Source organism: Echiichthys vipera (genome assembly GCF_963691815.1).
Source record: "Echiichthys vipera genome assembly, chromosome: 14".
NCBI lineage: Eukaryota > Metazoa > Chordata > Actinopteri > Perciformes > Trachinidae > Echiichthys > Echiichthys vipera.
In genome coordinates, this window is record NC_139839.1 from 20,665,172 (window position 1) to 20,687,193 (window position 22,022).

Here is a 22,022-nt window from a genome sequence, read left to right on the forward strand (position 1 = left end):
AGTTGAATTTTTGTGAAGCGGCTTAGTTAAATGCCAACAGGCAGACTTCACCGTCATGTACACAAACAATCAGCTTACCAAAGACAGAGCTGCAGCAAGCTTTTTGTAGACAGACTGCACTGTAATGTTTTCTGGTCCTTTTTGTCTCTTTCCTCAGAGAGTGTGACAGAAGTGAGGACAAACATCTATGTGACGAGTTTTGGACCAGTGTCGGATACAGACATGGTGAGTTTGTTTCTCTTCTTCCTCCAATCCTCACTATGACTCATCACATCTAAGCAAGTTATCAGTGTTCACTTTACGTTTGTTTTCCTTTGACAGAAGTACTTGGACAGCATTTGTCATTTTCGACCTTGCAGCGTGTGAACCTCCTTTGCAGAATTATAGAATTTTATATCAGCTTGCAGGGCTGCACTCATTTTATGTGTAAACAATCTTTAGTGTGTCTAATAGCAGCATTTCCTGGGGTTGTTATGATACATCCAACTGAATCAATATCAATCCAATGATCAACGATCCAGCATCATTTACCCGTCATCACCTTAAAGATGCCGTTTATTTTGAAAATCCCACTTTGTATTCATTCTTTTTATTAAAAAGAAGTTTGTTTTTCATTAAATGTCTACAAAAACTTGGTAATATTTGTCAAATTAGATGTTAGTGGCTTTTTTTTAGTTGATACGATGAACTGTTTGTTTAAAATGGAATTGAATTAAATTAAGTCAAACTATTATCATGGTAGACTTTGTGATATCAGAAAATATTTTCAATATAATATCATATACAAATACAATGAATCCAGCATTTTACAAACCTAGAGTTTTCCCCACTTTTTTATTCGGAGTCTGACTCAGTGTTTCCAGAATTAGTGGTATTTTAACATTCTATCATTCAAGACTCCTCATTATTTTTTTTATTTTTTTGCAGTTTCTAGCAGCAACATTGTAGTTAAAACATTTTTACGTGACAGGAATCGATAATTGAGTCTATATGGTCCAGCTAATAGTATGAAACCAACCAAAGCCTCTCATGTTTTCACTTTTTCTGTAGCAACAGTCTGACAGACTACAGCTATTTTAAACCAATATTCCTGTTGTACTCAAAGGAAGTTACCATCTGCATGGGGCATGCAACCTGTCCACTTGATGGTCCACCTACAAACCCCCTACTGCCTCACTTCCCTCAACTATCATGCATGCAACATTTCTAACTACCTATGGAAAAACTCTTGTTCGGTGCATACTGTAAAGCCTAAAAAGCTGTTCTATCACCTATTGAGCTGGAAAATATTTTAAAAAATGTCATATGGCAATATTGTTTATAAAAAGGCAATTCTTTACAATTAGTGTTGGGTAATCACAAAAAAAGGTTACCGATTTGATTTGCAGATGATTCTCATACAGGTATTAGCCATTCAGCATTACATAGTTAATTTCACAACTCAGCTATAAAAGTCAAATAACTTTAGGAAAGAATCAACCATAGCACCATTTTAAGCAGCAGAGAAAGATGACATTCATGTCATGATGCACTACAACAACTAATGTCATCTGAAGTCAAAGTGCTCTCTTTTTAAATGGCACTATTCTAGAGAAATTCCATTGTGAGCCCCGGATGACCTCTTTTGAAAACAGCAGATGCCGGAGATGGTTCACGCTTTGTCTTGGGACCTTATGCAGCATTTGACATATTTGATCATGCAGCTCTAATTGACCGCCCTGAGCAGTGGGTTGTTTCTCCAGCTCAGCACTGAGCTGGCCCGACAGCCTGTATGACATAGCAAGATTAGTGGGTTTGTAGAACTTTGAGTCGAGTTTTCTGGTCTCACCGGGGCGCTGGTTCAGATTGTAACAAGTCTCTACTGTCTTTCTGGAAACAGCTTTGTTTCTTGTTATATATTAAGTCAATTTCATGTTTTAACTGCTCATTCTATGATAACTTAAGGGCTACACTTTTTTTTTTAGTAAAATACCCTTCATTTCTAATGAGTTCTTCTGGATGGATTGCCTTATCTGTTGCAGATTGTGTTTGCTGAACTTGAAAGGAGACAAAAGATGTTTGTTTGCATTGACAAGACACGGCTGACCACAGTGTGTTTAACTTGCTCACAAAGCAGAGAGTGTGTTAGCTTTTTTACCTTATTACAATAGACAGTGCTTTATCTTTTTCAGCAGATATCACCTTTGGGCTCTCTCAGAGCTCTATACTAGACCCAATTTTATATTCTCTTCCCATGCTCTACTTGGCAACATCATGAATCAACAACACAGGGTGCAGTTAGTGGCACACATGATGGCTGCACAGGACATGGCAACCCACTTGTTGTTTGTGAGGTCACAGAGGTTTGCTGTCAAAGGCAAAATACCCGTTTTCCATACACAGTGACACCTTCATCTTGTAATCAATGTAATTTTAGCTGCCATGGTTTTCAATGTTCCTAGATGTGGAAACATAGCATTAACATGTCGAATTTCCTACATTTCTGCATTGCTTAGACAGTTTTACATGATGTCAGGATTTCACTGATCATTTTTCAGGCAAAGCTCTGGCCCCAGGCTATGCTGGGTTTTTTTTGTCTGTATCTGCACATAAACACTGCATAAGGGCTTCAAGCATTTCCTTTCAAGATTTTCCACAGTCTAGCCTCAAAAATGAAAGAGAACATCAGACTAAACAACAGACTTCTTGTAAAACCTATTATAAATATATGCATTGCAATATGTGTAGATACCTACGTGTTTTTATCTTTCACGTCTGTGATATGTGGTGTATAAAGAAATATCTATTTTTTCATATTTCACATCTTTTCAATTATGTTAATTAAGTGAGAAAATGGATTTCTGCACTTTGCATTCAAAACAAATGCTCCAATAGCTTCCCCTTACTGTATCTCCGAACTTCTAACTTCACATTGGTAGAATTTGTTGCAGTAGGAGATTGCACAGTATCCACAGGAACAAAATGTTGGTCACAAGAGCTATGAGGTCCTTTAAGCAGAATCAAAAGGAAAGGCAGACGATTATACAGTACAGTGAGCAAATGTGGTTAGTTGGCTGCACTAAATAAGTGGGACTTGACTATGGACTTTAATAATGAGCAGTCTGAATTGCTGAAATGTGTGCTTGTTTCCAAAAGGCAGTGCATCCTCTGAGAGAGAGTGGGTGGCTTGGTTTTTCTTTGGAGTTCAAAGAATAACAAGGACTGTTGCATTAGAAGGGGAGAGCTGCACCAGGTTTACAGGTAACTGTGATTTACTGCGGGGCGAGTTGTTTTCATGATATACTCAAGTATATTTGAGCTCTGGAAGCCCTGAGCGCTGGTATTCAGAGCCAATGAAGGGAAATTTACAGTAGGTCAGGGTCGTGCGATAGTGTTTTCTGGTTCATGACTTTCCAGGCTACTGTGTTCAGAATGAGTCTGATGTGTTATGTGGTGTGGAGCAGGACAGCGCAGTTTTGAGCATTGCAGGAAACAGTTCTGGGAAACAAAAGCATGGACCAGTTTTCTAGGTCAGTTAAAGCAGGGGAAATGACTAATCCTGGAGGTATTTCAGAGGTGAAAAGAACCTTTTTAAGATATTTCCTTGATGTGGTAACCAAAGGAAAGTTCTGTATCAGAGACACTTCATCAGAGTTTAACAGATTAAGTTAGGGCAGATATCTAGTCATTAAAGTGAGGAAAATCAGCTGAAGGACTTTAAAAGTATCTTTTTGTATATTTGTTGTTATCATGTTGTTACTGCATCTTTTTTTGGTCCAAGTGGTTCTTCACAGTAAGCTAATATACCATCCCATAAATGCTACCAGTGCTTTAGATGCAGTGCAGGAAACTGAACTGAGATTCACTCCTGCTCATTAAATATCAATGAATATACACACTCAAAGGTAAAAGCATGGGCATTATGTCAAAGTGAAAAGATGGAGATCAGCACATTGCTTTATGGGAGGGGAGGCTAAAGGAAGCACATGCACACTGAGATAGCACTGGATTGTGTTTGTCATTTAATATCAAATCACCCCATGGGAGTGCTACTGCACATTATGTAAAGGCTTTGGTCATTTACTAGTCTTGGAAAAATGGTGTTTTCCCAAATAGTTTGGAGCAAATTGACCATTAACTGCATGTGATCTTGAATTCAAACTTCTGTTTGAAGTTAACTTCAGAGAATGGATTATTGATAAGTTAGCAACAGGATGTTAGCAGTTCTGTGAGGCTTTACTGGCTGAAAGTACTGCTCTGCCTGACGCCAGCATGCTAACATGTTGAAAATGACAGTCGTATCGAAAGCAGGGAATGTCATTTGCTTTGCAGGTCTTTACTGATCCCCTGATGGAGAATCCATCCTCTGCCATTACCAGGTCAACATTTCAATTGGTTTGTGCCCACAATCATTCCTCCTGGGCGGAATAAGAATGTCTATACCAAATTTCATGTCAATCCAATAGTTTCTTGAAATATCAGAATCAGAATTACTTACCAGGGGGACATTATTTTGATCACAAACTCCAGCTATACAAACCAACAAATATTTTACAAACAACATATATAAGAAAAACAGAATTTAAATACATCTAAATATATATATATATGGAATATCAAATTTAAATGTACAGAAATTAATGTTTGCAGTAGTGAATATATACAAGATCAAAATACCAGAATACTGTGCAAAAAAACAGATTGTCTATAGTTGAGTCTAAATCACAGAGAGGAGGTGACAAACTCTCCTAGGGATGCATTGTATAGTTTAATGACCACAGGCAGGAAAGATTTCCTGTGGCGCTCTGTGGTGCATCTGGGTGCGAGGAGTCTTCTGCTGAAGGTGCTCCTCTGCTGGGCCAGTGTGTCGTAGAGAGGGTGGGAGACATTGTCCAGGATAGACCAGAGCCTGGACAGCATCCTCCTCTCTGCCACGGTCATCAGGGTGTCCAGCTCCTCCCCCATGACATCACCGGCCCTCCTGATCAGTTCAGTCTGTTGTTGTCTGCGACCTTCAGCCCACTGCCCCAGCATGTGAAAGCAAAGAAGATCGCACTGGAAACAGACTCATAAAACATCTTCAGCATCGTCCGGCAGATGTTAAAGGACCTCAGCCTCCTCAGGAAGAAGAGTCGACTTTGGCCCTTTGTGTAGAAAGCCTCTGCATTTCTAGTCCAGTTCAACTTATTATTGAAGTACACCCCCAGGTACTTCTACTCCTCTACAGTGTCCATGGGGACCCCCTGGATGGAGACAGGGGTCATGGGTGTTTTCACCCTCCTCAGATCCACTACAAGCTCCTTTGTTTTAGTCACATTGAGCTGCAGGTGATCCCGCTCACTCCAAGTGACAAAGTTGCCCCCAACAGTCCTGTATTCACTTTCATCCCCCTTTTCCAATGCAGCCAACTATGGCTGAGTCATCAGAAAACTCCTGAAGATGGCAGCACTCAGTGCAATAGTTTAAGTCTGAGGTGAAGAGGGTGAAGAGAAAGGGAGAGAGGACAGTCCCCTGTGGGGCCCTAGTGTTGCTGACCGCCCTGTCAGACACACTGTAGGCGTACATACTGTGGTCTGCCCATCAGGTAATCCACAATCCAGGACACAATGGGGGCCTCCACCTGCATCGTAGCCATCATCTCCATGGTCTTCATGATGTGGGACGTCAGGGCCACCGGTCTGAAGTTCACTCCAAACCACCAATGCCAATCTACTGGTGGCCCTAGAAGAAAAATCACTAGTAGGATACATTGTCTGTGGGACCATGAACATGTGCAAAATGTTGTGCCAATCCATCTTATTGATGTCCTGACATTTTTCAGTGGATTTGTGAAGGTTCTGGCCTGCTAGTGGTGCTATATGAGGTGTCAGGGGATCACAAAGTTATTAGGAGTCATCCTCTGAATCTCACGGCAATCCGTCTATCCATTGTTGATCTTTCATCACTGCCTTCCCTAGAGTCACGCCGCTAGCATGGCTAAAAATGTGAAGCATAAATGCTCACAGAAACTTTGAAACTGAAATGTTCCTAGACAGAGCACACTCTATAACCCAGACATCTCGTACTTTGTTGTGTACATCCAGTGGTCCAATTACCCATCTCCGTTACATCAAGTGTCCCAGAAATGTCTTCTTCTCGCTCACCCTGAGGGCCATTCGTTCAGCCTTCACTTGGACCCAAATATGCCACATCTGCCTTCAGTGTCCCATTATCCCAACAGGAGGGAGCTAAGTGCATAATTGCAGTGAAACTCGAGTATTAGGCCAATAACAAGGCACGTTGTTGAGAGTTGTGTCTGACCACTGCAGATTTCTGCAGTGTGTCACACCAAGACCCAGAATGTGGGTTACAATCTTGATGCTGATCTATGGTAAGTAGGTGGATGCATTTCTCTACCTCAAGCCCCCTTTCTTACTTACCATGAATATCATTTTCTATATTATTCTTTTAGCATTGTATCCTATTTAAGTTATCAAGGCTTCATTTGAGAGGCTACGCCGAAAGGTCTACATAAATGCTTCTCATTCACATGTATGTAGTGTCATGACATATTTACCCATTTCATAGTGGGATTTGACAGCTCTGCTCTGATGAAATGGGAAGTGATTGAAGCTGTCAAAGGTACCGTGCTGAAGCCTGCTTTGACAAAGATGTGAGTGATGGCCAGATCCCACCACAGTTTTGCAATCTCTTTTTAAATATCCAAGATTTTCAGTATACCGCTGTGTGCCTTAGTAAACTCAAACTCCAAAATGCCTGAGTAGTTCAAGGTCCTTTGAAGGGAACAGATGGAGGTTTGTGTTACTAAAATCTGAAGGTGAACTTTTGGATTCTACATCAATCATACTGACCTTGTTCAAAAACTTGCAAGCCCAATTAAGGCCCTGTTCACAAGAATTTTAAATTTGTCCTAAAGATTCTCAACACCTTTCAGAAACAACCCTGCACAAGAATCACATGTGATGCTAGGGAACAACTTGAAAACAGAGCAGAAACAGTCTTTGCACACCCTACTTTATTGTGAAAATTTGCAGCCACAAGTAACAGAACATTTAAAGACTGAATAACCGTGCAATCATATTACAATGAAGTGACAGAAAGAGATTTTTTGTTGGATTAAGAGCAACCTATTGTATTTGCCCTAGTTTCTATTTGTCATTTTCTGAGCATCGAGAAGACTAAACAACTACAATCATACCCATGACAACAAGAACGCTGGAGCAAATGGTAGTTGTAGGATGGGACATACACACATATACTGTATATACACACTATATATGTGTGTGTATGTATAATGTATATCCAAACTAAATCAGTTATTACCGCTCAGTTAATTTAATCAGTTTCATCGTATTTAATCATTGTTATAAATCTATGTTTCACTACATAAATACTGTACTATTCAGAACATTTTCATAATTTATTCTATATGAAATGTATCTTGAATGTAAAAAGTGAAATTTCTTTTCAAATATTTCTTAATTTTTCCTGTTTTACATAATTTTTTTTCTTTTTCTTTTCGTTTTGCTATGATCATTCATATGTAAACCAAGTCTCCAGAAAATGATGTCCATATGCTGCTAAACTGCAACAGCAAATTAACCTGACATGAGAAGGTGTCATTAGAAACTGACTGGGAAAGGCCAGGCACTTTCAAAACATACCTGGCAGGTGATTGGATGGATCTGTCTATCAAACTCTCGCTGAAGTCAATTAGGAGAAAAGAGAAAACATCGAGAAAACCCTTCAGTGCTGTTTTCTTCTTTCAGGGAAGAAAAACTCTCCAGTTCTGATAAAACTGATGCTATTGCACCACCTAAGCTAACCTCTTTAGGAGCCACAATTGCTGTTTTGAACGAGCTGTCGCCTCTCGTGTCGTCATCACTCCCCGCCCCCCGTGCTCGTAGCCCCTCACAGGATGCAGCACAAACACATTATCTGGAGCCCGACAAGATGGATTTTCATATGAACGCGATTCTCACGAAATGATTCAGCTAGTGTGCAAAGGTTTAATAGAAATGTTGAAATGTAGAAATGCTGCCCAGATGAGGTTTTTTTTCAACATAATGAGTAAACATTTTTAATTAACATATCCGCCTTTGTATTTTAATTGTCTTCCCTATCAAATTTGGTCATGGAAACTGTTCATGTCTTTTGGCTATTTTTAGGCCATTCCAAACAGGCACTGTGCAGATTAAGTGCAATTTAAACCCAGAATTAGTGATCATTTGACATGCAGATTGAGGGCGGCCTTGACGCCTGATAAATTGCCCAAATAATCAATGGTATGTCAAACACTTTAGTTGACAGTTGATTCACATTGTGAGGACAGAAATCATGTGTTTTGGTTAAGCATACAGGCTGATTAAAATGGGTCAAATCAGTTAACGTAATGGACTGTACATTACATTATATCACATTCATAAAACCACAGTCAGTTCTAAAACTGACATTAGCCCTATAGAGTGGCCTCCCAGAAAGTTTCAGGGCAAGCCCTTTCAATTGACCTTTCACAGAGAGAGCGAGAGAGGTATAGAGCATGCAGCAACCACAGGTTGGAAATTGAATCCACAATCCGTGCACGGATCATTTTCTGCGCTGTGTTCTTCTTTACCACTGGATGAAAGTGTCTACTCTACTTCGCCGTATTGTTGTGGCGTTTGTACTACAACACGTCACTTCCCGCTGAGAGCTACATCCAATCAGCAATCGGGTATATCTCAGGGGAAAAAAGAGGCTCTGCTCTCTGACAGGGCCTCTTTCTATTCGGTCAAACCGCCTCCTGAGCGACTCACATGCAAATTAGGGGCGTTTTTGGCAAAATAGACCGGCCTCATTCAGGGTAGTCGACCTTAGTGGAAACGCACCTAATTGCACTGGAGGTATTGCATGCTGCCATAGGAGGTTCACATAAACATTTGCATTCACCCTGCCATGCAGCTGAACAAGAGGCCCAACTCCTGCTGCAGAAAACATCCCCCAAAACATGACACTTCTTCCTCCAAATTTAACTGACTTCTTTACACACTTTGGGTTCAGTCTTTCCCCAGGCCTATGCTGAACATAATGTTTCCCATCAGACACAAATAAATTAAACATACTCTCATCACTGAAGTGCACTTTGGACCAGTTTTCCTCTATCCACACAACATGCTCCTTTCTTTCTGCTGATAAGAGGTGTGGTCACTTCAGAGTGGGCTTTCAGTCCAAAATTTCTTAAATGGCGAGACACTGTGTTATCATTTCCCTGTTCAGCACTGAACTGGTGAGCAACTCCAGCTGCACTGTTGAACCAATTCCCTATTGAGAGTCTTTGCATAATCCTGTCCTCTCGTGCACTTGTTTTACGTGGACAATCGGCCTCTTTGAGGGACTTAAATGAATCTGTGTCCTTGTAAAATTTCAATATTCTTGAAACCACATACTTTAATCGCCCAACCTCTCTCTGATGGATGAGAGGGTCATCCCTTTGGCCTTCATCTGGACAACCTGCTGTCTCAGGGTTTCAGTCACCTTAGAGCGACTGCCATCTTGCAAATGACCAGGAGAGCTGCAGATAATTAGGTACAAGTAAATTGTCACCAGGTGCCGGACTCACACCAATAACTGGGAGGGATCTGAAAGTGTTCTCTAATTTTGCTCACTTTTTTTTTTACAGAAAAAAAAGTTTTTTGTTGAAGTGCCTTGGTTATTTAAAAAAACATGCTAGGACAGCAGTGGTATAACCACAGCTAATATTTTATTAAATTTTGAACAATGGCAGTATTTCAGAATAAATCAAGAATGAAGACTTTGTTCTCTAATTATGATATCAACTGTTAACATGCTCAGTGCTACATATCTTTCATTTGTTTACCACGTTCTCATTCTGGGCTATGGAACAAAATGTCAGAAGTATGGCACAATGAAAGTGGTAAAAACATGTTTATACCTCAGAGCTGCAGAGGCTGATGAACACTGAAGATAATTGGAGTTAGTATGGGATTCACAGCTCATTGCAAGTCTCACACAGGTTACACCCCCAGCAGGGAGAGGTGAACAGCACGTAAGAAGCGAAGCAGGAGAGAATAATTAACAACCCACGAGCAAGAAGGACTAGTAATTAGACTAGACATTAATCAAATCTTTGACTAATCATTACAATGCCCAAAGTGTGAAGTTCAGAGGAGCCAAGTCGCATGGATACATTGCCTCCAGGAAGCTGTCTGTATCGTCAGCACACCCGCTAATCACAGTGTTATCTCTAATCTGCTTTGTACTTTCGAAAACAAGACACTCTCACAGACACCATGTAACATTTCTGCACAATAAATGGGGAAAACAGCTCTCTCACACAGTACATTTCGTCTGGGGCACTAAATCAAACTTATCAAACCAGTCAGCTAACATAGATAAACAAAACGTAAGTAGAAACATGGAACAATAAGTTACTGTGCAGAAATAATCTGAAATTTCAATTTCCGGGACTCAGCAAGTAGTCTGAGTCATTGTGTCTTCAGGAAATGACATTGTTTTTGTGATGTGTTTGGAAAAGGAAGGAATAAATGTTGCTTCTAATTTAAATAGCAGATATGTAGTTTTAATAAGTGAAATGCAAATAAAAACATGCACATCGGCTGTAAAACCGCAAGAGATCAATTAAGCCGTAGACTCAAATGTCTGGATCTAATGAGTAAAACCAAATTAAAACTTAAACGTCATGATAATTAAAATGTGGTGAAATGTTTAGAATTTAATTAGGTCATTAATTGAAGATAAAAGCTACATTAATATTCTATCAGATATTAGACACAACCTTCCTGCCATTATCAAAGAGCCAGACACTGTCGTTTCTTAAAGTCTGGACTCATTTAGCCCAGTCTACTGTACATCCTACCTTAACTGCCACCTTATCGGCCTTTCCTATCATTTTCCTCATTTCCTTTCATTCTGTCACTACTTCGGTCCTGCTACTGGCTGGTTCTCTCCACCACTCCACTTCACACTTACATATTAGCAAAAGAGACATTTGTGTGTGTGTGTGTGTGTGTGTGTGTGTGTGTGTGTGTGTGTGTGTGTGTGTGTGTGTGTGTGTGTGTGTGTGTGTGTGTGTGTGTGTGTGTGTGTGTGTGTGTGTGTGTGTGTGTGTGTGTGTGTGTGTGTGTGTGTGAGAGAGAGAGAGAGAGTGAGAGACAAGCTTGTTCTTTTTCCAGCTCTCATAATCCCTATTTTTATCTGTTAGTGCGTTCTGACAATCCTGCAGTATTTACTGAGAGTGTTCGGTAATTGACCTTGACTTGAAAACATTAGAGACCCATTTAGTTATGGCATATGAGACAATGACAGTGATTTCGACATCATTGTGAATCATGCAAATAAACAAAGAGATAGTTTTACCTAATGAATTTCAAAGCATTAGGCTCTGCACTGCAAGTGGCAGAAAAGACCTAACCTGACTCCACCAGATGGATTGATTCGCATAATTCGCATTTGCTCAGCATATCCATCTGTGAACTCTTGTTTGGAGATTTTTCGTGAAAGGGCGAAAATACTGGTTGCTGTTTGGATAAACCATCTGTCTATTACCAACATAAAGGCGCCAAACCAACCAATCAGATCAACAAAGCATATCACGTGCTAACAGCATCAGGGCAAAGCTCAGAGGGTAAACAACATGTCGGTTGTTTGCCGTTTGTGTAGAACAAATTTACGGATAAAAGGCACAATTTGAGGTGACCGATCCATATTCCAACAGAAGGATCCAAGATAAAAAAGCGTTGTTGCTGCGCTCATCTCATCCGTGTTTAACAACAGACGATTCTTGTTGCGTCACACTTCAACTCGCCTTAAAACCAACACTTTGGTTCGGTTGCTTTGCAAACTTCTCCAAATTTTCTCCGCCGCACGTTACCAGACTGATCTGCGAGTAAAATCCAAAGGAGCTCGTGAGATCAGGATGGTCTCTCGAGGCTAGAAAAGTACTGGTATATGGGAATCAAAATGCACAATATTTATTTTCTCGAGCTAGGTGTCTCTCAATCGAAACAACAAAAGTATGGTGACGTGGTGAAGTTGCAGTCAGCTTCTCCAGGTTAGGATTCCTTCAATGTTCATCGCTCAGGAGGCTTTCACCGAGAGCCAAATTATCCAGAGAGGTCTCCTCCCCTCAAAAACAAACAGGCCAGTTGATTAAACCCAGTTATAACACTGAATGAAGAAGTTTCACGTTAAAAATCAGTTATTTTACATACCCCATTCATCTTCACACACTGCTCACATTACCATGACACAGAGCTGGCTTAAACTTGGCAAAGTATACCTTTAAAGCTTCTACAATCAATATTTAAAATCAGCTAAATATATCTTTAAATCTCATTTCTAATCCATCCATGGATGGCTGTGGCAAGCCGTTCCCCTCTTTCTCTCTCCCCCCATGTTGGCTATACTATGCTTTCTGATAAGGGCAGGATGCCAAACATATATATAAAAGCATAAAAAGCGTCTTTATTGTGTGTGAGGAGTGATTCTGTATTCATGAATCTATTCGTAACAGCTGCCATAAATGGGTTTTATAATGGCATTTAAATTACAGTTGTTTGCTACAGTAAATCCATTCATGATCCTCGTCGCTATAAAAAAGACATTTGAAAACTACTGTTGGATAGAGGCTCCACTCTGTCTCCTCTGTCAAGGAGAAATCAATCACTCAGTCCCTGGAGAAACACCAGCTGGCATTTGAACTGATTGCGCCATTTGGCCTTGTGTGGAGGTTGAATATGCTTTTCCTCATTCCTGTCTTTCAATCTTCAAATTAATTCCCTGTGTTTACAGGAGATTTCTGTCCAAAGGAAACAAACAAATGATGTCTTCGCCCAGCTGGGCCAAGCACACTACTGTCTGTTTATCCATCACTCGATGTTTTACACTGATTGGGATGAGATTTGGCATGTTGTTAGATCTCAGTAACAAAAGGCAACAAGAATTAAGTGCATACAACAGTATAACTAGGTCCAGGGTCTTTCTGTGCCAAGAAAGAACAAACTTTCTTGTTGTGTTGCCGAAAAGTTTTGGCCGAAGACACCCAGGACAAAGAACAATACATCACCATATAGTATAGTGTGTGTGTGTGTGTGTGTGTGTGTGTGTGTGTGTGTGTGTGTGTGTGTGTGTGTGTGTGTGTGTGTGTGTGTGTGTGTGTGTGTGTGTGTGTGTGTGTGTTCTCAGTCTTTGTGATTAGCAGAGTCTTTTGTTGTCTGCACTGAGGATGTAATTCTTGGCCAAACTCAATGTGGAATAAGTGCAAAAGTAGATACATGACAAATGCTTTTTAAACTTTTGTAAGAATAAATTCAAATGTCTTTCTTTCACCTCTGAAAAAACTGTTACTGTCATTTTTGTACTATGAGTATTATTATTTTTTTTTAAATCATTAGTTCAACTTCTACTTAAGTGTTTCTCTCTATCACGAGTATAGAACTTAGCTACATTTCAAGTCACATCTTTTAAAGAGAAATTAAAAGTCTCGTGAAAATTCCTGATAAACCGTGACAGAGTGGATCTAAAGAAAGAGGTTGAATTGGTAGCTGCGGCGGAGAAGAAGCTGCTGGTTTGGCTGCAGCCGCAGGAGGGTAGAGAGGTGACACTGCACTCAGTTTATGATGACCTCATTATGGGTTATGGTTAAGAGGCATGGATATAAAACTCTCTCCCTCTCTCCACATTATGTGTAAAAATGATGTAGGCCTTTTGTTTAATGTTAAAGTGGCTGCTTATTTAATGTGTGTAGACTAAAAATGATTGTTGCACCCACTGTGGTGTCCATAGCTTTTCTTTTGTATTTATTCTCAGTCATTTTTTCTTTAATTTAAATTTAATTCAGTTTTCTCCTCATTTCTGGTTAATTCTAGTCAGGTGTGATGTTGTTACACTACTCTGTTCCTGTTTACATGTTAATGAACTTCATTTTGGGGTCAGAAGATGTCCGTTACTTTAAAGTTGTACTCCATCTTGTAACTATGTGTGTTGACAATTAATTTTTTTTCGCTCTTTTGTAAACTTTATTGAAACACATTCACCTCTCTACTTCTAGTCCATCCCCTATACATTACCCTCTTTAATACACACACACACACTCACACACACCTATTATACTTCTGCCCTTACTACAAGCCTGACTCAGAAGTCAGAAGTTCCAGATTTCTGATTACAAGTGAACCGCTGGCAGACCTACCTCTGTCAGCAGCGTCACTAACATGGCGCCTTATTTACATCTAGCCCGCAAATGTCTCCACAGACACGGATATTGGAATACTCAGCAAAAAAGGCAACAAGAGCTTTCATTAGTGGGTTACATTGTTTTAACTCAATTTTTGATAGATATTAACATAAAAGGTTAAATAGATGGAAATCTTACGGAGTATAACTTTAATCGTTGTATTATACAGTATAGCATCATCATATAACTCAAGTTAACTTTTGACTTGAGCAAGATTTCTTTAAAGTTACTACTTTTACTTGACTTAATATTCTGGCACTCTTTCCATCTTTTTGTATTAGATGTGTCTGCAGTAGGCCTGTAGTCAACCAAAGAAATTCTTGGTTGACTGAAACTGACTGGACCGATCGATTAGTCGATGGGAAAAAAAAATCTTGCCCATGTTATTTCTAGGTTAGCTAAATCATCCACAGTGTACTGAGAGCACTTTACCTGGTAGCATTGTGTGTCCATCAAACTGTTTTGTCCTGAGGGCAGCGTTGTTTTTTTTATTCTTTGCAGTGGGAGTACCCTGTATTTACACTCTGCTACTAACAGCAGAAGTGACGAGGGGCTGGGCGTCTGTTCTTCCCTGAGCACTGCACGTTTGACGTTTTTTCTGATCACCGAGAGTTGAAAATTGGCAACTGGCCTCTTCATTGTCACAGTTATTATCATCCAATCACCGAAGAGAAGGGGTGTCACACATGAAATGAAGTGAACCCTGCTGGACCATATATACAGTATCTTTATGTATATTATCTACTCTCTCTACCCACACGCTTCAGCCTTCATACAGAGCCGGTATTCTACCATATCGTGCCAACATTCGCAGATATTTCACAGCACGGCAGCGAGATTCTCACAATATCACGCATTCATGTTGCCGGATCTCAGCTGGAAAAAATGCTGGGTGTTTTCAGTAGTGTGCCTGCCATTTTCCGCTGGGATAAAATGCTTTTGTGACCTTATGAAAGCAATACCAGCGATTGTACAACCAAACAATCGACCCACCGACCAGATGACATCGATTGAGATAAAATGTGTGTTTGTCACATTCTTGCTTTTTATCTGCGAAGCTCTCAGTGGGCTCTCATAAGAGCACTGTTGTGACGACAGATGCACTGTAATTGTTTTATGGCACTATATGCAGGCCACCAGGAGGTCAATCACATCAATTAAGACACATCCACCCTGCGCTGTTTAAAGGAGCCCTGTTGATGTGTTGAGAGGAATCTGTACTCCTCTCCTGCTGAGGATGATGGCTTCCTGTTGTTAAAGCCACTGAGAAATGACTTTATCAGTTTTTCTCTCGGGGAGAAGCAAGTTACAGCTCACCGGTGAGCAGTGCAGTTACACAAGCCCTTTCACCGTACGAGCGAAAGCACAAAAGAGAGAGAAGCACAGCATACAGCGTGTTGTTATTGATCACCAGTAATGTGTACTGATGCATGAGATGCAGACAGCTTATTTCCCTCTCACTCTGTTAAGACAGCTGCATTCAGTGTGTACAGCCACTGTACACAGCTGAAGAGGGAAGTGTGTTGCTAGGACACCAAGCTCTGTTGAATGAATAATGTGAAATAAATTCCTTTTGACTGGCTACTTCCTGCATTCATTTTATTTTATTTAGTTTTCCGTGTGCCGGTGACAACACAGAAAGACTTTGTTGTGTATTAATAAGTCATGAAACAGATGTATTACAAGGTTTCTTGCGGAGGCTGATTTGTGTCTCAGTCCATGGTTAGGCCTAAATGTAAATACTACATTTCTAACAGATGTAATTACATGATACAGTTCTTCTACAATAACCGGTGTACATGTATAATTGTCTGTATGAACATGGGTAAAGGTGTCATGTGCTGGGCAGGGGTTTTTTTTCTGTTGAAGCTGTTTGTTGTTTGCGGATAGTACTTTTTTTTAGATTCAATGACTGACTGAAAGCGCTTTCACATACAGCCGCCACAAGTGATTAGCCTGGCATTGGAACCTCCCAGTTCATTTTGGGTTTACATGGGGCGTTAGCAGGCACCAATGACTCTGTAAGCTTTTGGATAAACTTATAACCAACAAACAACATAGCGCTGGGCAACACATGGAAGTAGGAGCTGTGCTTGATCTGTTTTGAAGCAGGAAAAAATGCTAGCCATGTCACATACAGCTAACCAATACACTAAGATGTGTTTCTGAAAACATCTGAGGTGAGAAATGGAAAATCTGTCTGAATAGGAGAGGGGACAGACGTACTTGCCAGAGCAAATGACGCATGAGCTCGGCAGATTCCTATTGTTTCCAGGCTAACAAGTCTAATTCTACAAAAAATATTTTGTGTTGTTTCTTATCAATAATATAAGAAATAAATAGCCTTGCGTAGTTGGATTTTCTTTCTTAGAATCTGATTTTTGACCTTTAATACTTCATTTAGCTTTACGTTTTTTCCTTGTATCCCTTCTGACAAGGCATCTTTTTGAATATTGGCAACAAAGATTAACAGGAAGTTCCAGCGAGTCAGTGACCAGTTACCAGAGCCCTGGAACTGGCTCACCTAAATGGAAAAATTTAACATTCACAATAATAACTCCATGCGCTTTTCCTGCTCTGACGAGTCAAATATATGTCCTAAAAAAGAATCAATCAATGTTCAATTGTTAAATATTACAACCAAATGGATTTTATCTATGTTACCAGCGGCATGTAAGCTCTCTGTAAACTGTTATCTTGCCAACTAATCCTTTGCACTCTGTTTCCCCTCAGGAGTACACTATCGATGTCTTCTTCCGTCAGAGTTGGAGGGATGAGAGGCTGAAGTTTGACGGGCCCATGCAAGTTTTACCCCTCAACAATCTCCTGGCCAGTAAGATCTGGACTCCTGATACCTTTTTCCACAACGGAAAGAAATCAGTGGCCCACAACATGACGACTCCTAACAAACTGCTACGACTAGTCGACAACGGCACACTTCTCTACACAATGAGGTGAGCCAGTTTTTTGTACTTGAAGACTAAATCCCCTTTGATACATGCAGTGCAAAGCTGAAATTATCTAAACCCAGCATAGCTGAACATTAGAACGCAAATGTACTCAGTTGGATGGGACATCAGACAGACTTTACCCTGCCAGCTCCCTAGTACAGTCTGTGTAATTTCCGACTGAACCCATGTGTGATGATGTGTGACTGTGAGGATTCAGTCATGCACCTCAGTGAAACCGGAAGAAAACAAAACGGTTGAGTGTGATGGAAAGGGTCATTTACAGGAAGACGGAAAACAAAACAATTTAACTGGGGAGACAACGAGGTTCGGGAACTTCTGTCAATCATCAGACAATTCAAGGAAATACTTGATTGTTTATGAAATAACGAAAATTGAACGACAATAACAAAGCAGCTATGTGGCCACAGTGTAATTCGCATGCTCTACCAAGCACCACCACTCACCTAAACAAAAATATTTCCAGTAGGTGGCACACCTCTGGCACGGAAAATCCCCTGTTATGTGCAGCACGTGTCAAAGCGAAGCTTCAAAACATTTCTGCACATTATTCATCCGGTATTGTTTGGAGTTCATATGAGAAAACGTCGTTAAGAGTCTACAGTTGTGCTAGCAGCTCTGTGAGGCTGTACTTAGGCACAGTAATGATTTGAGCTAAATGCTAATGTTAGCACACAAACTTGCACCTAGTGATAATGCCAACATGCTGATGTTTAGCAGGTAGTCATGTTAGCAAAGTTTACCATCTAAATTGAGCGTGTAAGCATGCTAACATTTGCTATTGAGCACTAAACACAAAGTACAGCTAAAACTGGCAGGTGCTCTCTGACCCAGAATCTTCAAACTGAACTGACTACTCTGAATCAACATTGTCACTGACTGCATAAGTAGCTTTTAGCAGTGAAGCTCCTCACTGGTGACTGAAAACAACGCTGTCAGCTCAGCCATGACACACGATACATTTAGTGTCTAGTTGAAAGCTTAGGGAAAGACCACGAACGCCACAGAAACAATCACAGTGTGGTAGCTCTGTTGCAAGTAGTTGTCTCGTGAGCCCTTAACCTTATGAATTATGCTTGGATTGGCCTAGTGTTGAAATTAAGCAGCAGCAAAATTATTTGTTGTTTCCAACTCTAGTGGGAATGTCACAACTAACTGGTCATGAACAAAGTATTGGTCAAATATGATCAAATATAAATATATTTACCTGCTGATGGTGCTAGCTAAAACGTCAGGGCATTACCAAATTTACTGTACGTCATCCTGAGCCTATATGTACCAAACTTTATTGGCAACTCATCCAATAAATGTTAAGAAATTTCAAATTAAACCACATACAGTATGTCAGGAGGTGCTAGATGAAAGGTCCAGATTAAAAATAAAGTTGAAGGAGCTGTGGCAGCAGGAGCTATCTGGATCATTTCTGATCATTTCATCTGTCTGAGTGTCAGATTACTGACTTCCAGACAGTCTTGGCCGCATATGTTTCACACAGACAACTCAATGAATAATCACTTGATCAAAGAGTGCCTTTGTGCATATGTCGTGCCTAAAATACACTGTAAGTAGATAGCATCAGCTACCAAGACAGTCACAGTCAGTGAGTACCATTATCTACACAACTGGAGCAAAAATAATTCATTGGTTTCAGCAAACTAATCATTGACTCTGTCAATCATCCTTTGCATCAGAGCCTTAACTCGCTTTAAAAGAAATACTTTCATGATGCTCATACTGAATGTCAGTATTGATTTTTCAAGGGTGAAAATAAAATTGTGAAAGATTTATTTAGTCCCACATGAGTTTATTTCTAATGTTGTGGCAGTTCAGGTAAAATAGAGTATTACAAGGACTGCTGTGTGAACATAACAAAGAGATGGAGCAAAGTATGATAAACCTCTGGCAAATAAAAGCAAAGAGCCTTTGTGCAACCAGCTTATTCATCCCATATCCAGTTTGAAGCTACATTACCATTCAATTTCAAGCCAACAATCAAAACTTCTTTGATGGAGTTGCATTTGCAATGGGGTTCATTCAGATTCTGGGCTTTAAGCTACACATTAACTGACACCCTACAAATGATCAGAATCAGAAATTAAAAAAAAGATAAAGTACTTGCAAGAATTTTATAAGGCTTCAATTCTACCTTACCTTCATAATGGAGCGTTGGTTGATTATTTGAAGGGGTCTCAATGAAAACTTATAGTAAACGTAATGTTAAAGGCAGTTGGTAACACCAAAGGAGAGACTGATCACTTAAATTTGCCTGAGCACCTGTCAAGGTCATTACTAGGCTTTTGAATCTAAATCCATTTATTTTATAGGAAGTTTAGTGCACCACAACAGAACCTTCTGTTGATTTACATTCCTCACTAAACAACCATCTAAATCCATTTAATCAGCACGTCCACAGCATCTGAGCTGACAAATGCTGTGAAGGCCAGGATTGCATCATTATAATTGTATTGAGGGAGCTGGTATTGTCCGTTGGTGCTGCTGCAGTCTTGTTTTTGTGTGAAAGCATGTATTACTCACTCTCAGTTCACCTCAACTATGTGGTTGCTATAGCAATTCTGTTCCCCTAGTAAGAGAATATTCATGTATGAAGAATTTAAAACGTACTTACCAAAAAGCAGTGGTGTATATTTTGGTTAAATCTTTTTGCAATAATTTATTATTTATTCTTAATAATAAAGCACTCTTCTTCCCAAATGGGACTGGGCAGTCTTCCCAAATGGGACTGGGCAGTTTATGAACCATCAAAAACAATACAAAATAAAACTGCTGCCTTAAAAGCACATTGTTATTATAATATAATAATAAACCTAATGTATATAGCACTTGACTGCTTTACACAAAATAAAAACAAATCAGCAACACATGTATTAAAACAGACTGGGGGAAAATAAATATTAAATAAATTAAGTCATAACAAAATTAAATAGGAATTATTCTAGCTAAGTTAATAATGCTAAAAACAATTTAAGATGTAAAAGCCATAAAACAAGTATAGTAAATATTGAATCACAGTAAAAGTGACAAACTTAAAGTGGAAATTAATTCAAAGCAATATTATAGAACTATGTTTCGAGTTGTTTCTTAAAACTATAAGCTGATGTTGCTTGTCTGATATGTGGTGGGACTTTGTTCCAAACTGTCAGTTGCTGCTTCATCATATTTATAATAAGTCATTTTTTTCACATCTTTCCTTGGCCTCATGACGTTTTCATAGGAAAAGACATTGGGTGTAATTTTTTTGACTATGTGGATGAGTATTGACTGCCTAAGTCGTGTTTACTTTTACTTCATATGAAGTTTTGTCATTGCACAAAGACAGTCTCCTTTGTAGTCTTTGGTCAAAGTCATTGAAATTGTGTTATGTATCCTTTATATAATTGTTTGGCCTTTGTTTCTGGCATAATGTCAGTAAAGCTTAGGAATGGTGTGAATTGAATCAAAAAGTTGCTGGTTTAAGTGCTGTATATCATATGTATATCATATTGTGTGTAATTTGTGTAGTTACTGAGCCTCTTATCAGCAATGAGGCAGCACCATACAGCAGCCAAGAAGGTGTTAAAACAAAGGATCCGTGCAACACAAGGAGCTAATTAGGAACAGTAAGTTTTTCTGTAGAAGTGGTCCATGATGTGACAAGTTTTAATACTCGCGTTGCAATAAAATTGGCAACATGAAAACTGTTTACAATGGTAAGATTAAATTACTTTTTTCATCATGCTCTTCAAAATTGCTTTGGGGATAACGATGATCTGGACAAATGAGAACATTCACAGGCTCTTCAAAGAATATATATGTTTACATGACATCTGTACACAACACACATACATACAGCACAATAACTAATACAAGCATGAAGCAGTAAAAGCAGCAAGCTATAATCAGACCTGTTTTACAAATGAGAAGTACACAAATACTAACTACATCCACATAAACTAACATCATATACTTCCTCAGATATTCTGTTCCTATCATATTTGCCCAAATAACCCAGTTTTGAATTGATGCATGGGCTATAAATGTTGTAATTGAGTTACAAAAACTGAGTTTGGGGTCCATTCATGAGTCACTCAGTCCACTGTAGGATGGCTTTATGGGTTGCTGTTTTGTTTGAACTCAGCAAATGTAATCCCCATGTTGATTAAACATGTATGAGTGAGATAATATGCACCATTTCTCTATTTACTTCCAGAGTGCAGTTTGTGGCTCCGCCATCTGACCAAATGAAATAAACTCTGGAGATTGTTTCTTTGTTGTTTTCTGGTGGCTACTGGAGGGAGGAGAGAGCATGAAATGTCTGTTCTTCCTCCAGTTTTTACAACACACAAACACTGTACACCAAATACATATATTTATCATATATATCATACTACATTTATTATACAATATATACCATCTTTATTACATGTTATATTCTATGCTATAGTGTTGTACTATACTGTATATAATGTTGTATATTACTCATGTCATCTTATATTGTTTTTTATATCCCATACTATATCATACTACATTATGTTAATAAGCTATACTTCATCACATAATATATAATTCATGTGTAGGCTGTTATACTATATGGTATCATATTGCTCTACATACACTTTGCAGCTGTTAATTACACCACTATGTCACTTCACTTGAAACAGTAATGCACTGTTAGTTTGGGGTCGTGGGTACTACGTGAGCACCGCTTTCCCTCTAATCTTTTTTATTCTTATTTTGAATTGTAAATACACAGTTACTTCAATACATCAATTTATTATTCTTTATGTGTACTTATTTCTGTCCGTATGCATCAATGAAGCAGG

General features: G+C 39.3%; 1 protein-coding gene across 1 annotated transcript in view; it reads left to right on the forward strand.

Moving 5' to 3' along the window:
• The window catches only part of gabra3 (gamma-aminobutyric acid type A receptor subunit alpha3), a gene marked incomplete at both ends in the record, with an annotated part of 66,526 nt that overhangs the window by 28,157 nt on the left and 16,347 nt on the right, over positions 1 to 22,022 (forward strand). The window contains 2 exons of the mRNA XM_083927067.1: positions 158 to 225; positions 16,967 to 17,187. Coding sequence (XP_083783193.1) covers positions 158 to 225; positions 16,967 to 17,187 — 289 coding nt within the window. The remainder of the gene's footprint in view (positions 1 to 157; positions 226 to 16,966; positions 17,188 to 22,022) is intronic.